Consider the following 15,138-nt stretch of genomic DNA (forward strand, 5'->3'; position numbering starts at 1 on the left):
AAGTGGACGTCTGTGTTGCCTCCCTTGTTCTTCTTTTATAGACTGACTCCTCGTTAATCACAGACTGGATGGAGACGAGACGAGGTGGCCTTAGGTAGTGTTTTTTTCCCCCCACCCGTATTCAGAGATGCGCTACGCCCACATGCGCTGGGATTGGCTGAGGAATACATCCAGATAGGTTAGCAATGCAGAATACTACCCAGTCCTTGCGTAGGGGACCTGACTCCAATCCTAGTAAAGCGGGCGTTTCTTCGCGTCCAAGCCTAACCCTCTGCAGCCAATTCAAGTGTAAAGGGCGTGGCCTTCGCTTCAATCGCCTCTACGGAGGCGGGATAATCGTGCTTCGAGCCAATCGCAATGCAAGGGGCGTGGCTTCCCGGATAACCGGTGGGGGAAAGCAGCAAAAAACGGCGCTGCGCGTCTCACTGTATTGCGCTGGAAAGCTGGAGACGGAGCTGAGCTGAGCGGAGCTGAGCGGAGCTGTGGACCTGCGTCTCCTCTCTCTGTGTTTCTGTATTTTACACGTTTTCAGTCGCGCAGGCTACACGGAGCACACCATTCTAGCTCAAGCTTTTTCTGTTGTTTTTCCCCCTTCCTAATATAATCGCTTCACTTCTGTTGAGAAACGTGAGAGAGTTTTGATGTGATAATATAAGAGGAGAAAACGAGGATAGGAAGTGAGAGGAGCCGAATCTGGAGAGCTTTTTTGACGGTTGGATTAGGAACAGGAGAGGAAGAAGGTGTAGAAGATCACCGGGAAGAAGGAGAAAAGTCTTCAGGGACTTCAGACCCCCAGTTTCAGCTGAACTAATGACTCGTGTGCACTGCACTTTCAGATCTGACAGTGCTGTGAGGGGGACCCTCTTTGGTCAGAGCTGAGGGGAGAAGTTACTGCTGAGGAGCTGTGCTGTGTTCAGGTTCATGAAAGGTGATAGCAGCAGCAGCAGCAGCAGCAGCAGCAGCACGCGCGCGTCCCCGGTGTAGTGTGAACGAGTGCGAGAGCAGCATGCGTTGGTCTCTCTGACTTGAGAACGAGCACCGCGAGCGAGGCAGCGAACGGCCCCTCTCCCCGTTTCTGAGACCGGGAATCAGCTCCAGAACACTTTCCGCCGCTTTTACCCCAACATGGATTTACCTAGGAGACTGAGTGGATGTTTACTTGTGTTGTGTTTATCCTCCCTGGCTCGCGGAGATGAGGGTGAGTTGGTCTTGTTTCCCTACGTGCGCGTAAAGCTAGCTACAGTTTCAGTGAGTGGTGAGCGCGCTCTTCACCTCGCCCGAAGCGCGCAGTGGTGTTAGTCCAGGGCGCAGGAAGGGCTTTCTGTCCGAGCTGAGCTCAGGGTTCAGGGTTCGGTGGAGGAAAAGCTCCAGCGGTGTGTTTTTACCACAGCACGGTTTAAACACGCTGCTCTCTGGCGGAGGAGAGGAAGGCAACTGGTGTTTCCCCGCGGTGCTCACACACTGCACGGACACACACTGTAATCCTGTTAAACACGGCCGGTAAGCGACATTAAGCGATTTCGACACGTTCTGTGTGCTTGAGCTCACCGTCTGCGTTTAACTGGTTACACGGGGGGCTACACGGGGGGCTACACGGGAGAACCGCGCGTTACGCAGACACGGGGGTCTCCACTTGAACGCAGTTTGGTTTGGGCACTCGCAAACGTGTCAATAGAAATTAGGGGGTTTTAATTGTTTGATATTTTGTTTAATATTCCATTATTATTACTATTATTATTATTATTATTATTATTATTACTATTATTATTATTATTACTATTATTATTATACTACAGCGCGAGGACTAATTGTTAATAACGACAGTGATGATACTACTACTACTATTACTACTGATAATCAATAAACATTATTTATCCTTCATTTATTAATGATCTATTAGCTTTGATAACCTAATACACAGCCAACTCCCCACCATGGCACTTCTAAACTCTTCCAACGTCCATTTGCTGCTCTTATATCACCACTGTAAGTGTAAATGTAACACTGGAGACTTCACACTCTGTGTAATGCATTGGGCAGATGCCCTGCTCTCCTTTTGCCCTCTTATCTGCCCCCCGTTCCCTTGCCTGAACCCCCTGCGCTCCTTTCAGTAAGAGCAGACCGCTGATCGTCCCTAAACGAAGATATTTGGTTGAGAATAGACCCCATACCCCCTACCCCATGTACTACTTCACTGCCCTCCACTTCACAGCAAAGTCCACAGTGTGTAACCTGCTGGACACAAACTACTGCTGGAAGAATTCATTCAGCACTCGGGGGGTTTCTGAGTGCTCCACCAAACCCATGAGCATCAGCTAGGTTTCTCAAAGGCTCTGAGCTTCAGGAACGTACCAGAAACGGAGTGTGAGCCCCTCTCTTAGACTGATATCTAACAGAAGGCTTGCTTGCTTGCTGGGTGCCTTTTTCAGGGATGGGTGATATTAGCATATGAGCTTCTATATGAATGGTAAAGTTGGTCTGGATTTGGAAGTGCTGTGAATGCTGGAGCTTGCAGTAGAAGTGCAGTGGAGATCAGTATCAGTAATGTTAGTTATATATTAGTTATATTTAGTTATATTTCAGTTATATATCAGTAGTTTACGTGTCCCAGTCATCTGGAAAAAGTGTTAAATACATTAGGCAGCTTACAAAACTAGTCTGGAATGCGCTGTTTTTGGCCTGATTTGATTCGGAAAAGTGATTTTAAATGGAATCAACCCGAATGTAATTGAATTGTAATAAATGCATTTCTAGTCTTTTTAGGTGTGGTTTTAGGCTCCTTTCTTTTTTTCCACTCTTTCCTTTTTGTCTCTTGCCAAATGTGGGTAATTCTGGCAGCCAGTCGGAGCAGTGGCGTGTGATCGGCAAGGGGCTTCTCCTCAGGGGTCCTTCTGAAAGCCTGGCTATCAGACCATCACAAACAACCGCTTCATTAGTCCAGTTATGCTCCTGATTGGCTGCATCGGAGGCATGAATGCAAGAAAGAGAGTGAGAGAGCGGGAGATAGTGAGAGAGAATCCTTTGGCCATCTGCTTGTGCTGGGTGTGCTGGCTTGCTTGAATGCTGGTGGGCTGTGGCCTGACCACTGCTTCTCCCCTGGACCTCTATTCTGTTCCTTCTGGCTTCCAAGTGAGCCTGGCTCAGGACTCGCTTGGGCATCTGGAGGGGGAAAAAAAATGGGGCTCCAGGACAGAGGCAGTGGTCAGTCCAGTTGGGCACTGCAGCAGCAGCACGGGAAGAAGAACTTAAGCTGCTGATCTCTGTGATTAAACATCAGTTAATTATCAGCTGACGTCCACTCAGTGGAAATGGAAAATTGGCTGATGCCTGTCAGCCACAGCTGTCTCATTGCCTTGCTCTTGTGGTATGGTAACGTTTCTGGAACGTTGAAAATTGGTGTGAAACTTGCTCTGTGCTTGTTAGATCTGCACAGCGTTTCGTTAATCATCATCGCAGTCTTGGCTTTTGCAATACTGAGAAAACAAAAGGCTGCAATATGCATACATACTTTTTAACCAATCACAATGCCTTCTGCTTTGTGTTATGAGCATCTTGACCAATCACAGTTCCAGATAAGTCTCTCTGAGGTTGTTTTGATGAATTTGGGGCATTCATATGAACCCCCCCCCCCCCAAAAAAAAGGGTTCTTCTACTAATAACAATTATAAAACCCCATTATAATGGTGCTGTAGAGAACCATCTAAAAGAGGTTCCTCATTTCCGTCATTAAATCAAGATAAGAACCGTTCCAAGAACCTTCTTGTAGCTCTATATATTGCTATATATATATATATATATATATATATATGCTACTATTTTGCCCGTATCAGCAGCCCTAGTTTATGTAGATATGCCTGTATATATGTGTGTGTGCACTCATGCGCACCGAGTGTGCCCACTGATCCGAGTGTGGTGCAGATTTGGCAGAACGTCTGGTCACTCAGACCTTGAGGCCATGCTGCTGTTGATTACACACCTGCAGCTGCATGCATTCACCTGGCCACCTGCTGCAAGCCGGTATTGTAAACAAGAAAGGGGTTCGGTGCCTGCGAGCTGCTGCTGATACCATCCCCTCACAAGGCACAACCGCAGCGTCCGGCACTGCTGTAATATCTGGCCTTGCTAGGTTTTATGTGTGTGTTTTTCAGCTGGCAGATAGAAGCTTGGCTGTACTTTCCGCTCGGCGTTCCTATTCCGGGGGAATAGGAAAATGGTGCTGCATGCTTTCTAGAAGGCCGACCGCTCCGAGAGCATACGGAGTGGATAGGATCTGTTTAAAATTTCATCAGATTTTTTTTATCAGAGCCCTGCTAAGCCCATTTGTCATGTTCTGTTTTCGCTGTTCCGGAGGCCTCGGGGTTATTTCATTTTCCATATGCTCAGCCGTGCTTTTACTACACCCTTTGCCCTAAGTATCACTTTGCTTTTCCTCTACAACTGCTCTCCACCTTCTCATATTAAAGTCACCAGCTAGTAGTCTTCTGGAGGCTTGCGTGCGAGATAGAGAGAGGGAGATGGATACAGAGAAAGAGAGAGAGAGAGAGAGAGAGGTGCACAGTCAGGTTTGCTCCAACTCCTCCTCCTCCTCCTCCTTCTCTTCTCCACTCTTTATACTGTTGACAACACTCGTGAGCTGATGAGACGCAGATGTAGGACTTTGGCAGCCACTGCACGCCACCGCCGTGCGCATGTGTGCGCATGCCCTATCAAAAGGGTTTGACGTCTGGAACTGCAGCGGAGGAGAGCGGATCAGTGCACTCCAGGCTCCCTGAGCCAAGTTCATGCCACGGAGCACTTCTGGATCCTCCAGAAGCCAGTGGAAAAACACTGCTCCTACTCTTCGTCATCTTTCAGCAGACTGCTTGCCACCCGCAGTATCGCTTCTCAGCAGAGTTAAGGGAAAAATAAATGCTTTAGTTTGAGTGGCAAGCCAATTAGGGCAGCATCTGCTGCCGTCAGATCTAATAGAGTGGAATTGGATAAATGTGTGGTATCTCCGAGAACAACAGCCATTATGGAGATGCTAGTTAGTGGCCTTATCTTGTCATCGTGTTGTTTTGCTTTTCGCTTCTCTCTCCTTTTTTTTGATGGTGCACAGAACAATAAAAGTCCCTCTTTAGTGGGAGAGGAGGTCTGTAAATCTGCCCCAGAATAAAGGTCAGCTGTTTGCGTTGAGGCCAGTAAACCAGCACTCCTTAATTCATTCAGTGTGTGTGTATGTGTGGGTGAGTGTGTGTGTGTCTCCTTTTTCTTCTCGTGAGGCACAGGGCGAAAAAGTGCTGAAACAGTGCTATTGCAATGAAATTCAAAACAAGCAAGAGAGCCATAAATAATGCAGCTTCATTCTCCTTCTCGGCCCAGCTGCTTAGCACCGTTTACTCTCCTTATGGCTCGAGGAGGGGAGATGAGCGAGACAAGTTTGGGTCGGGCCCGGCTACGTGCTCCGGCCGACAGGAAGCGAGGTGAATAATGCCAACTCAGTGAAGTATTGCCTTTCTGAAGGGAGGAAATGCAGGAGAGTGGCTGTGGATACCTCCACTGATTGAGCATTGGCGTCCTCATGGTGTCCTCTATCTCCATTCAGAAAGACAAAGATCTCCACTCAGCAGAGCTCCATGCTGACGTGCTGACAGCACAGACTGCGGAGTGGGTTTGTCTATGTCTGTGTCTGTGTGTGTGTGTGTGTGTGTGTGTGTGTGTGTGCACACCGTCAGTCTTAAGAATACAGTATTGATCTGTGCAGTAAGAAAATCCATTGATCCATTTTGGCCTGATAAGCGCTTCGGAGGAAATTAGGAAGTGGAGAAATAGAACAACTGAAAGATCTGAGCTGGTGGCGACGGACACTGTGTGTGTGTGTGTTTTTTCTTGTATTTTTATTTGTATTTTTATTTCAAGGGGGGTGCTTGTGTGGGAGGTAGCCACTGGGATGTGATGCAATGGTTTCACTCCTGACAGCAAGCGGGCATTATATCCGAATGTGCTGATTTGGAATCCGTCCTTGCAGCTGTGTATCATCCTTTAATTCCACAAATCCAGTTTTAAAATGTGTGTGTCAGTCAGGATTTGCCATTTGCTGCCTTTTCAGTGTTGGGAAATTATAGCAGCCGCAACGGTTTAGCGTCTCGGTAGTGCACTTGCGAGGAAATTTACATCTACCATTAAAAGCTACATATCACTTTATCCACCGTCGCATCACTATCAGCTTTTACACATACACAACACACACACACACACACACCAGTCGCTGAGTGTGTTCCTCCCCTTGCCCCAGTCCCTGAGGCTGTGTGTCGCTCTGATAGCATGTGGCAGAGTGTGTAGATGGATCGACTCCTTTAGCAGCACAGACACAATAATTCATGAGGCCACCACGCAGCACAGCAACAGCATCTCTCTCTCTCTCCCGCCCTCCTTCCTTCCTTTCTGAGCGGAAATGAATCCTCACTCAGTGACAGACTGCTGCTGCTGAGGCCCACAGCTGAGAGAGAAAGAGCACCCCCTAATGAGGGCCGTCAGAGTATCGAACCTGTACACACACACTCACTCAGGGCAAGGCCTGATGAGAAAGTGTTGAGGTGGCAGAATTGTCGACTTGGCTTTACTAACACACCACCATGCACTTGCTAAACAGTAGGAGTGTAAAAACGCAGCACGTATCGCTCAATATGAGCCCCTCAATTCAATACAGCACATTTCACAAACTGGAGGAAACAAAGTACTGCAGGAGGTGTAATGAGAATTAAACAAGTAAGCCCACAGTGAGGGCAGACTAACCCCACTGCAGAAAATATCGATTCCACTTTACCTCAAAATCAGGAGCAGGGAGGGAATGCACACTCCTTGTTAGCAAATATTAGCTCAATGCTAACACATTTTGTACACATGAATAAACTGTATTATCACAACAAACAGTCACACGCATATTGTGGGTCTCGCCAGTGCTTAAAGCAACAGTATGCAGAATTGTTTCCTTAACATAACAGCTTTGAAATCATGTCGATGCTTCACTGACTTAGTAAGAATTTATATGTCATATTTGTATAAAATCCTGTAATATTACTCTAGTGCCTCAGTCCACATGCAATACACTTAATGTCTGTAGGGGGAGCCCAGGAACAAAAAGCTGCTATTCTTCATAGTGATGCTTTAAAGAACACAAAACAACTGCAAACATATGCTGAAAACATCTGTCTATTGCAACTCTTCACACATAAAAGTGGAGTATTATATATTTTTGCCATACTGCCCTCCTATGCTGGCTATTAGCTCATGGTTAGCATATTATTATAAAATATTATACTTTTAAAATGTTAAATTCTCCAATGATCAGAAGATGGTCCCAATTTTCAACCACTAATGAGACACTGTATCATATTGAACCAAATTATGAACCTGTGTCTCGTTACCCCCTTACTAAACATCCCTTTCGGGAATTGAGTGCAGTGGGGGTTCACAGGGTTACTTGATTACTCTCAAACACACATAAGTATTTGAGGACGCTCTGATTTCTTTTTGTTCAAATCTTGTTTTTTAGTGTGTACATACTGAGATGGAGTGCTTAGAGTTGTGCTATCTGAAGCCATTGGGGAAATGAGAGAAGGGCAGGGTGGCATATCAAATGCAATGGAGCAGAAAGCGCACCTTTAAAGCTATAATAGCTTTCCAAATGTCACCACTTGAAAGTCTATTACATTTCAAGCATCTGGTCTTTTTCTTCTTTTCGATATTTGGCACGAGGAGCTTTTGAGAAGCCTGGGCTGGTCAGGAGAGGTGGAGGTTAGGAGAGGGGGCCGGAGCTTGACTTTTAGGAGAGAGAGCGTCAGTAGTATCTGTCAAACTCTGTGGACACACCTGTGCTCAGCCCAAAAGCTGGCATTGAGAAGAATCCTGCCCGTGAGCTTTTGGATCCTTGTGTCAAGTGAATGGGAGCGGCGTGCATGCGAGCTGTAATTGTTCACAGAGCGTTGTGGAAACCAGCCGCAGACCCCAAACTGTCAATCAAAACTTTTACTTCCTCAGAATATTTTCCCCGCATCCCCCAGCAGGCCTCTCCATGTGGTTCTGGAACAACACCAGATCAAGCACAGCAGTGTGTGTGTGTGTGTTCTGTGTGTTTCACCTAACGAGCTGCAGTGGGTTGGTGTATCTGTGTGTCTGTGTGTCTCTGTATAGTATGTCCGCCCTTGCCGAGGTATTGGTGGTTTACTGTAACAGGGTGGTAGTGTATTTTTAGATCAGAATCTGTGCGATTCGTCAAGTCATGCGAGTCGCTCGCCTTGTATCAGTGCGAGGCATAGCTGCAGTTTAGCGAGGCTGCTGCCTGGCATCCGACCTGAGTCGTTCGCTCCCTCCCACACGGTTAAACTTTCATATGTTGCCGTGTCTCCTTGTGTGTCTGCAATATGCACCGACTTCGCTTGGAGCTGTGGCACGGGTTAAACAGCCTGCGCACTACACTCAAGAGTAATAATGAATGAGAACCGTATCAATTATTAGAGCTGAGGGAACCGAGGCCTTGCGCTGGGCGAGCACAGTAAACAGAGGAAGAGAGAGAGAGATAGAGACAGGCAAGGAATGAAAGAAAGAATGGATGAAAGAGTTCCCTATGTTCTCTCCTTGTGCAGAAAGGCATCTTTGTGGCACAATTGCTGATCTCACAGGATGGGGCTGACCCTTGACCTGAAGCAGACACATGGCCTGTCCTCTTTCTTCCTGTGACAGGGTGGTAACTGGGCTTATTATTCTAAAGATGTGCAGATTGTATCGGAGTGTGTCCTAATATCTGTGGGTGTCCTATTCATACCGTCCCTACATACTGAAGAAGAATCGTATATATATATACTGGTTATTAGCAGCATCATCTCAATTCATCAATTCCCATATCAGTGAAATTCCTGTTAATATACCTATTATATCACATGTAAGAGATAGAGATTAAGTAAAAACCCTGGAGCATTGTTATAAGCTGGCTAGTGTTGTGGGTAACAGCACTGTCTTCCTTGTGGCAGTCCCTGGCCAAAAGGAGTCCTCTAGGAGACGTCTAACGCTACATTCTCCTACCTTTATAATATGATTTTTATGTACTTTGCTCTGGATCGGAGTGTCAGCCCTGCCTTGAATGTAAATGGTAAAGTTGTCCTGGAGGAAAAAAAATCCTTTGAGGAAGTACAGCACAGCTAACGCAGTCAGGGTCATTAATTCAGATTAAGGCCATAATAAGGTTTGCTGTAATTGTACCTGTTGGAACATGTGAAGAATCAGTCCAGTTGCTCTTGTTTAATCATGCTGCTCATTAAATCACTTTTGAACTGCATCTCTGACTCTCTGCCTTTGCTTCCTTCCAGAGCAATGTGGTGGGCACCGGGACGCTAGTGATGCGGGCTACATCACCACACCTGGTTACCCACAGGAATACCCGCCCCACCAGGACTGCCGCTGGATTATCACAGCCCCTGAGCCATCTCAGCGCATTGTCCTCAACTTTAACCCCCACTTTGAGCTGGAGAAGCTCGACTGCAGGTGAGTGGACGTGTCATGCAGCACAAGACTTCTAATAATACATTGCCAAGTGACTCAATCAGCGCTTTGAAATTACAGGCCATACATGTCATATGTCATATGACACATGCTTGCTTACCACGTCGCCCTACCTCAAGGTCTTTTTATAGCCTTATATACAAGGCAGCGATGTATTGCACATGGATAACTGTGTTAGCAAGCGCTAAATTAAATGAACTCAGAACTGATCTGTGGAATCCTGGGTTGCACGGCAGATGGAGAGTGAGCTTAAAGACTGGCAGGATTTTCCTCATTCTGATGAGAAGTTGCTAATAGTCTCAGGGCAGAAGGCCATTGATATTCAGTGTGTTTTTGGCCGATAGTCCCCACTGCTGTTAAAATCGTGCCACAAGACCATAGCGCTTCCCTTTTTGAAAGTGTTGAATTCAAGCAGGCAGTAGAAGCTTCCAATCTGTCTCCCAGCTACAGTTGGAGGATCTCCCGGTGCCCAACTGGAGTCTATTGAGTCTGGCTCAAATGCCTCAAGGAAGCCTGTGGTGCCTTCTTTTTAATTAAATATCCAATAAACAAAGCTTTGCCTCATCTCAGGGATTTATAAAAAAATGTACAGTAAGAATGCGAGGGTATTCTGCAGGCCTCACAGCTGCTGTGCTGATTCCACCCCCTGTTGGCTGGTAATGGAAGTGCAGGGATTGGAAGCCCACAGGTTGAGGACTGATCAACAATTAGACAGAAAACAAATTCATTTCAGCACATTTATTGTGTAGGAAGCACAGAGTGTTATTTAGTAAAGTAGGGTGCAGTCAGAACGGATATGGGCTCACTAGGCTGTGGAGTCTGTGACATTTTGAGTCATGTTTCACAAACTGTTTTCAGCAGACTTTTGTAGCGGGCCTACAAAGCCTGTCACAACCTGCCACTTCAAGCGCTCTCTCTCTCTCGCTCTGTATCACCCTTTGTCCTTTTGCCATTTATTAACATTTTGGCTGTATTAATTATACATAGATGTGTTTTTAATGGGAGATTTATGGAATGGGTTCTGACATTCCTTTGTTGGAATTGGAGCATTAATATTTTACTAGCTGTTGTTGAAAGACTTCTCTCTCTCAGCGCTGTCTCACTCTCAGCTAACAGGAGCAGAGAGAGAAGGGGAGAGAGAGAAAGGAGGGTGGGCGAAGGGAGGCAGAGATGGAAGGTTTGATACATCTCTCCTTCCGCCACTTTGCTTACTCCTCAGTGATTTGTTCATCGCAGCTTTTTTTTTTTTTTTTTGGTACTTTTCTTGTGCTTCTGCTTGATTGGCAGAAGAGTCTTCTGCACATTCCATTACATCACATGTCTCCTACCGTGGTTCCTCTCGAGAGGAGCTGGCTTTTACACGAGTCCATTAGTAAACAGAACTCCATACTAAGACTCTTATTTATTTATGGAGACCTGCTGCGCGTCAGGCTTTTTTGGAGGCGAGGTGAGTGGACATTCCTCCCCCCTAGTTTCTGGGAGAGGATCTTCCTGGGTTCAGACAAGCAAATCAAAGACCAGCGACCAAGAAGACTGTTGTTTCCTCCCATCCCTCTTCCATCTTCCTTCCAGCTCCATAAGCCCCCAAATGTTCTTTTTCAAATTTACATCTTACCCACAGAAGAAGTGCTTTGTGTAGGAACTCAGCATGCTGCTGTTCGTGTTGTGTGCCTCAGGAGGTCTGGATTTAAAAGCTGACAGAAATGGTCCATGTTGCAAAGGCTGTTTGGTTTGTGGTCAGGGCAGAATTGGGCTGAAACTGAGCTGAAAGCTGTTGGCTAGTGTGGCGATAGGGAGACCACCACATCTGCTCTATAGGCTGTCAAACTGAAGCCTTGACCTTCCCATGACCCAGCATGCTAGTGTGACACGAAGCTCAGTATAAAGGGCGTATATCGTACAGCGGCCATTATGTAGGGCCTATATAGTACATCACTCAGTATGTAGGACATATATCGTACAGCGTTCAGTATGTAGGGCCTATAAGTTGGAGTTTGGAATGTAGAGGCTATATAGTACAGCACTCCATATGTAGGGCTTATATAAGTTGGAGTTCAGTATGTGAAGGCTATATAGTACAGGGCTTATTACGTAGGGCCTATATAGTACATCACTCAGTATGTAGGACCTATATAGTACAGCGTTCAGTATGTAAAGGCTATATAGTACAAGGTTTATTATGTAGGGCCTATATAGGTTGGGGTTCAGTATGTGGAGGGCCTATATAGTACATCACTCAGTATGTAGGACCTATATAGTACAGCGTTCAGTATGTAGGGCCTATATATGTTGGAGTTCAGTGTGTAGAGGTTATATAGTACAGCGCTCATTATGTAGTGCCTATATAGTACAGCAGTCCGTATGTAGGGCCTATATAGTTCTTGAGTTCCTACATGGCACAGGGTTCAATAAGTGCCATAATGTAGGCCTACTTTTACTTACTATGAGGCCTGTATTAAATGAAAGTACAGTATAGTTGTTTACCACCTTCAGTTACACAGATACAAAGATGCAGACTGAATATTGCAAAAATGAACTGAGACTGAATCAGCTGAAATGTTCAACGATCCGTAATTCTTATTTTCCTGAAATGCTGGGTTGGTTTCTCGCCTCTCTGCATGATTATTGTTTCTGTTCCGAAGCCAGACAGTTGAATTAGGTACAGAACAATAAGTATTGAGCCTGTGTTTTTATCTCTGAACATGATCTTAATTGTGAATTCACCGTAAACACAAGCAGATCATTACAACACAAGTAACAAAACTGCTGGCCACTGGCAGTCAGTAACACAGTCTCTATTCACTGATCTTTGGCTGAAGTATTCCTGCTTATTTTGCCGGATGCCTGCACCAGAGTAAATAGTGTGTCCTAGGGAGAGAGATAGTGAAGGGAGCTGCTGTGGTGCAGATGTGTAACAGCAAAGCCTTTGTGAGGAGGACAGACACTTCTATTGTAGCGTGCAGATCCTCAGACTTCAATATGCTGTGTGTGTTTCTGGTTAGATAGGAGTGAGTGTGAGCATGACCAAGTGTGAGTAGGGGGTTTTTGGAGATGAATTAAGAGCAGTGTTGTACTGATGGCTCCTGTAGTGACAGCCCCCGAGGCTAGCGCCCAGACTCAGAGGAGACTGACACACAGCACGCTCATCCGTATACACACACACATACATTTGCACACACACACTCACATTATCAGGGCAGAGATTGGAGGGGACTCCTCCACACCTCCAAACGGAGACTGCACTACCATTCAGACAGCAAAGGCCATTTGACCTATAGGAGTGTGTCTCAGTTGTTCACTCTTGCATGTATGCTACTAAGTTGTGGAATCACTGGTTTAAAAGTTTGCACAATCCTTGTCCTGGAGATGTACCACCCAGAAGAGTTAAGATCCCACACACCTGTTTCTAATAGTCAGATGCCCTTGAAGGCCTTCATTACCTGGATCAGTTGTGTTAGATTAGGGTTGGAGCTTAACTCTGCAGGGTGGTAGATCTCCAGGGCCAGTATTGGGCAATCCTGTTTTACAGAATAATTGGTTTCAAATAATTTGTAGGGAGCTGTAAAAAAAACCCTAGGTGTCCAAACCTCTAGATGGTTGAATTTAAGATGTAGGGGGAAAAAAGAACTGAAGTTCTATAAGTTTTTAAATGTTATTACATAAAATGAACATGGAGGTTTTTCCACACCTCCAATGTACGTTCATAGAGGTTGGAGCACTTTCTGTTTCTTCCAAACTTATTCAGATGATGTTGAGGTCTGGACTCTGAGGTAGTTAGTTAGCCCCTTGTTATTTGTTGTCTTTGGAATACTGTTTTTTGTTTGAGCTTCTTGAAAGCTACTGTTTATATGAAGGTGGTGGTTTGGTGGTCTACCAGGCCTTACATGGCTGTTAGGAGTCTAAGAATTTTCTCAATAGCTTTTTTTTTTTTGTTTTTAGAAATTCCTTATTTGACCCTGTAATATATCTATCTGCTTGTGTGTGTATGTGTGTGAGGACATACACAAGTGCTTATTTAGGAGGGTCAGGAAAGATGCATGACTTGCTGACCCTGATATCACACTGGACCGTATGATTTTCCGCTTTCTACTCCTTGTGCTGAGCAAGATCAACAAAGTCCAGCTGTCTCCTCTGGATGTGTGTGTGTGGGCTGCCCTATATATGAATCATCCCAGCAGCCTCCCACATGCTGTGGTGTAGACATTGCGGGAAGAGTGTATATCTGATCCGCCGGCTCCACTTAGCTTGCTATCTCTCGACTGGCCACAGGGCCCATCCATTGGCAGCTAAGTGCCATATTTAATTTATTTAACCTGAAGAGTTTGAACTGTCAGATATGATTACAGGGCTCGGCCATCATTTCTGCGCCGGCCAGACATGTTTCACGCAGTCTGGAGTAAATGCGAGCGACGGTGTGGTCCCGACAGACGCTCCCTCACACACACTGGAGAGTAGATGGCCCGGGACGAGGGTGTTACCCCGGTGGTGAAAGTTTAGTCTTTAGCACTGTGGTCTGCAGCCACACCCTTGGCCTTCTTTTATTCCATCCCTGTTCCACTTGGTCATCCTTTTCTTCCTCCTTTCCTCCACATTTCTCTCGTCATCTCTCCTTTTCAGTTTCCACCACATTTAAAGCGATGGTTCAGCACAAATCGTTGGCGTCTGAAGTCTGCTACTTTTGCAGTTTTGAACTGGAGCTAGAAGGCTAATGTAGCTAACACATAATCAAACTTAGCACATCATTAGGACTGTGAAAACCATATTTGCCTTTAACCACATAAGTAATATCAGACAGACATGCCAGACCTTTTTTTGATGCTATATGAAGTGCTGTTTTCTATAAAAATGAGTGAAAGTACACACAAGTATTGGGACACCAGCTCATGCACTGTTTCTTCTGAACTTAAGGGGATTAAAAAAGCTGGAGAACTGTCTTGACTGTCCAGGGATGATGGTCAGAGCATTGTTGTGAGGATTTCAGCGACAAGAGTGATATTGAGGTCAGAATGTTGGATGATCAACACGCCACCTCATCCCTAGTTTTTCAGTTCATCCCAAAAGTATTGGATGGATCATCAACCATCATTCCAGAGAACACAGTTCCACTGCTCCACAGCTCAATGCTGGGGGGCGTCATACCCCTCTAGCCCACGTCTGGCATTAGGCATGGTGCCAATGGGTTCATGTTTATCTGATCCAGAGAGTCCTGTTCCCTTAGCAATACTTCTATACAGGATCTAGACTATGTATGTGTGTATGTGTACGTTTGCACATCTGTGTCAGCAATAGGTTTGCTTCTTTACTTTTGACCGAATGAATCCATTGTGTCAGATCCTAGTAAGTGGACATAAGTTTCCATTACCTGTTAGCCACATTAGCGTAAAGAAGCTAAGCTCTTAGACATTAGACATTAGCCTAAAGACGTTCACATCTAACTAAAGAAGCAATCTCTGGACACCAAATATGTCTTGGCTGACAACATTTGGTAAAAACTGTGCACTTGAATTTAGAACATTTGATTCTTTAGGCTGAACCATCACTTCAAATGAGTCATCTCCAGAGACGCAGGCAGTTCTCAATTAAGCACTGTTTCAGAGTCTT

General features: G+C 45.6%; 1 protein-coding gene across 2 annotated transcripts in view; it reads left to right on the forward strand.

The window, feature by feature from the left end:
• The first annotated feature begins 442 nt into the window (after window positions 1–442).
• The window catches only part of nrp2b (neuropilin 2b), an 89,425-nt gene continuing 74,729 nt past the window's right edge, over window positions 443–15,138 (forward strand). For both annotated transcript variants that reach the window (XM_072685662.1, XM_072685663.1), the window contains exons 1-2: window positions 443–1,198; window positions 9,345–9,519. In XM_072685662.1, the coding sequence (XP_072541763.1) occupies window positions 1,126–1,198; window positions 9,345–9,519 (248 nt within the window). In that variant the 5' untranslated portion in view covers window positions 443–1,125. The remainder of the gene's footprint in view (window positions 1,199–9,344; window positions 9,520–15,138) is intronic.

The sequence above is a fragment of the Salminus brasiliensis genome, chromosome 8, assembly GCF_030463535.1.
Source record: "Salminus brasiliensis chromosome 8, fSalBra1.hap2, whole genome shotgun sequence".
Taxonomy (NCBI): Eukaryota; Metazoa; Chordata; class Actinopteri; order Characiformes; family Bryconidae; genus Salminus; species Salminus brasiliensis.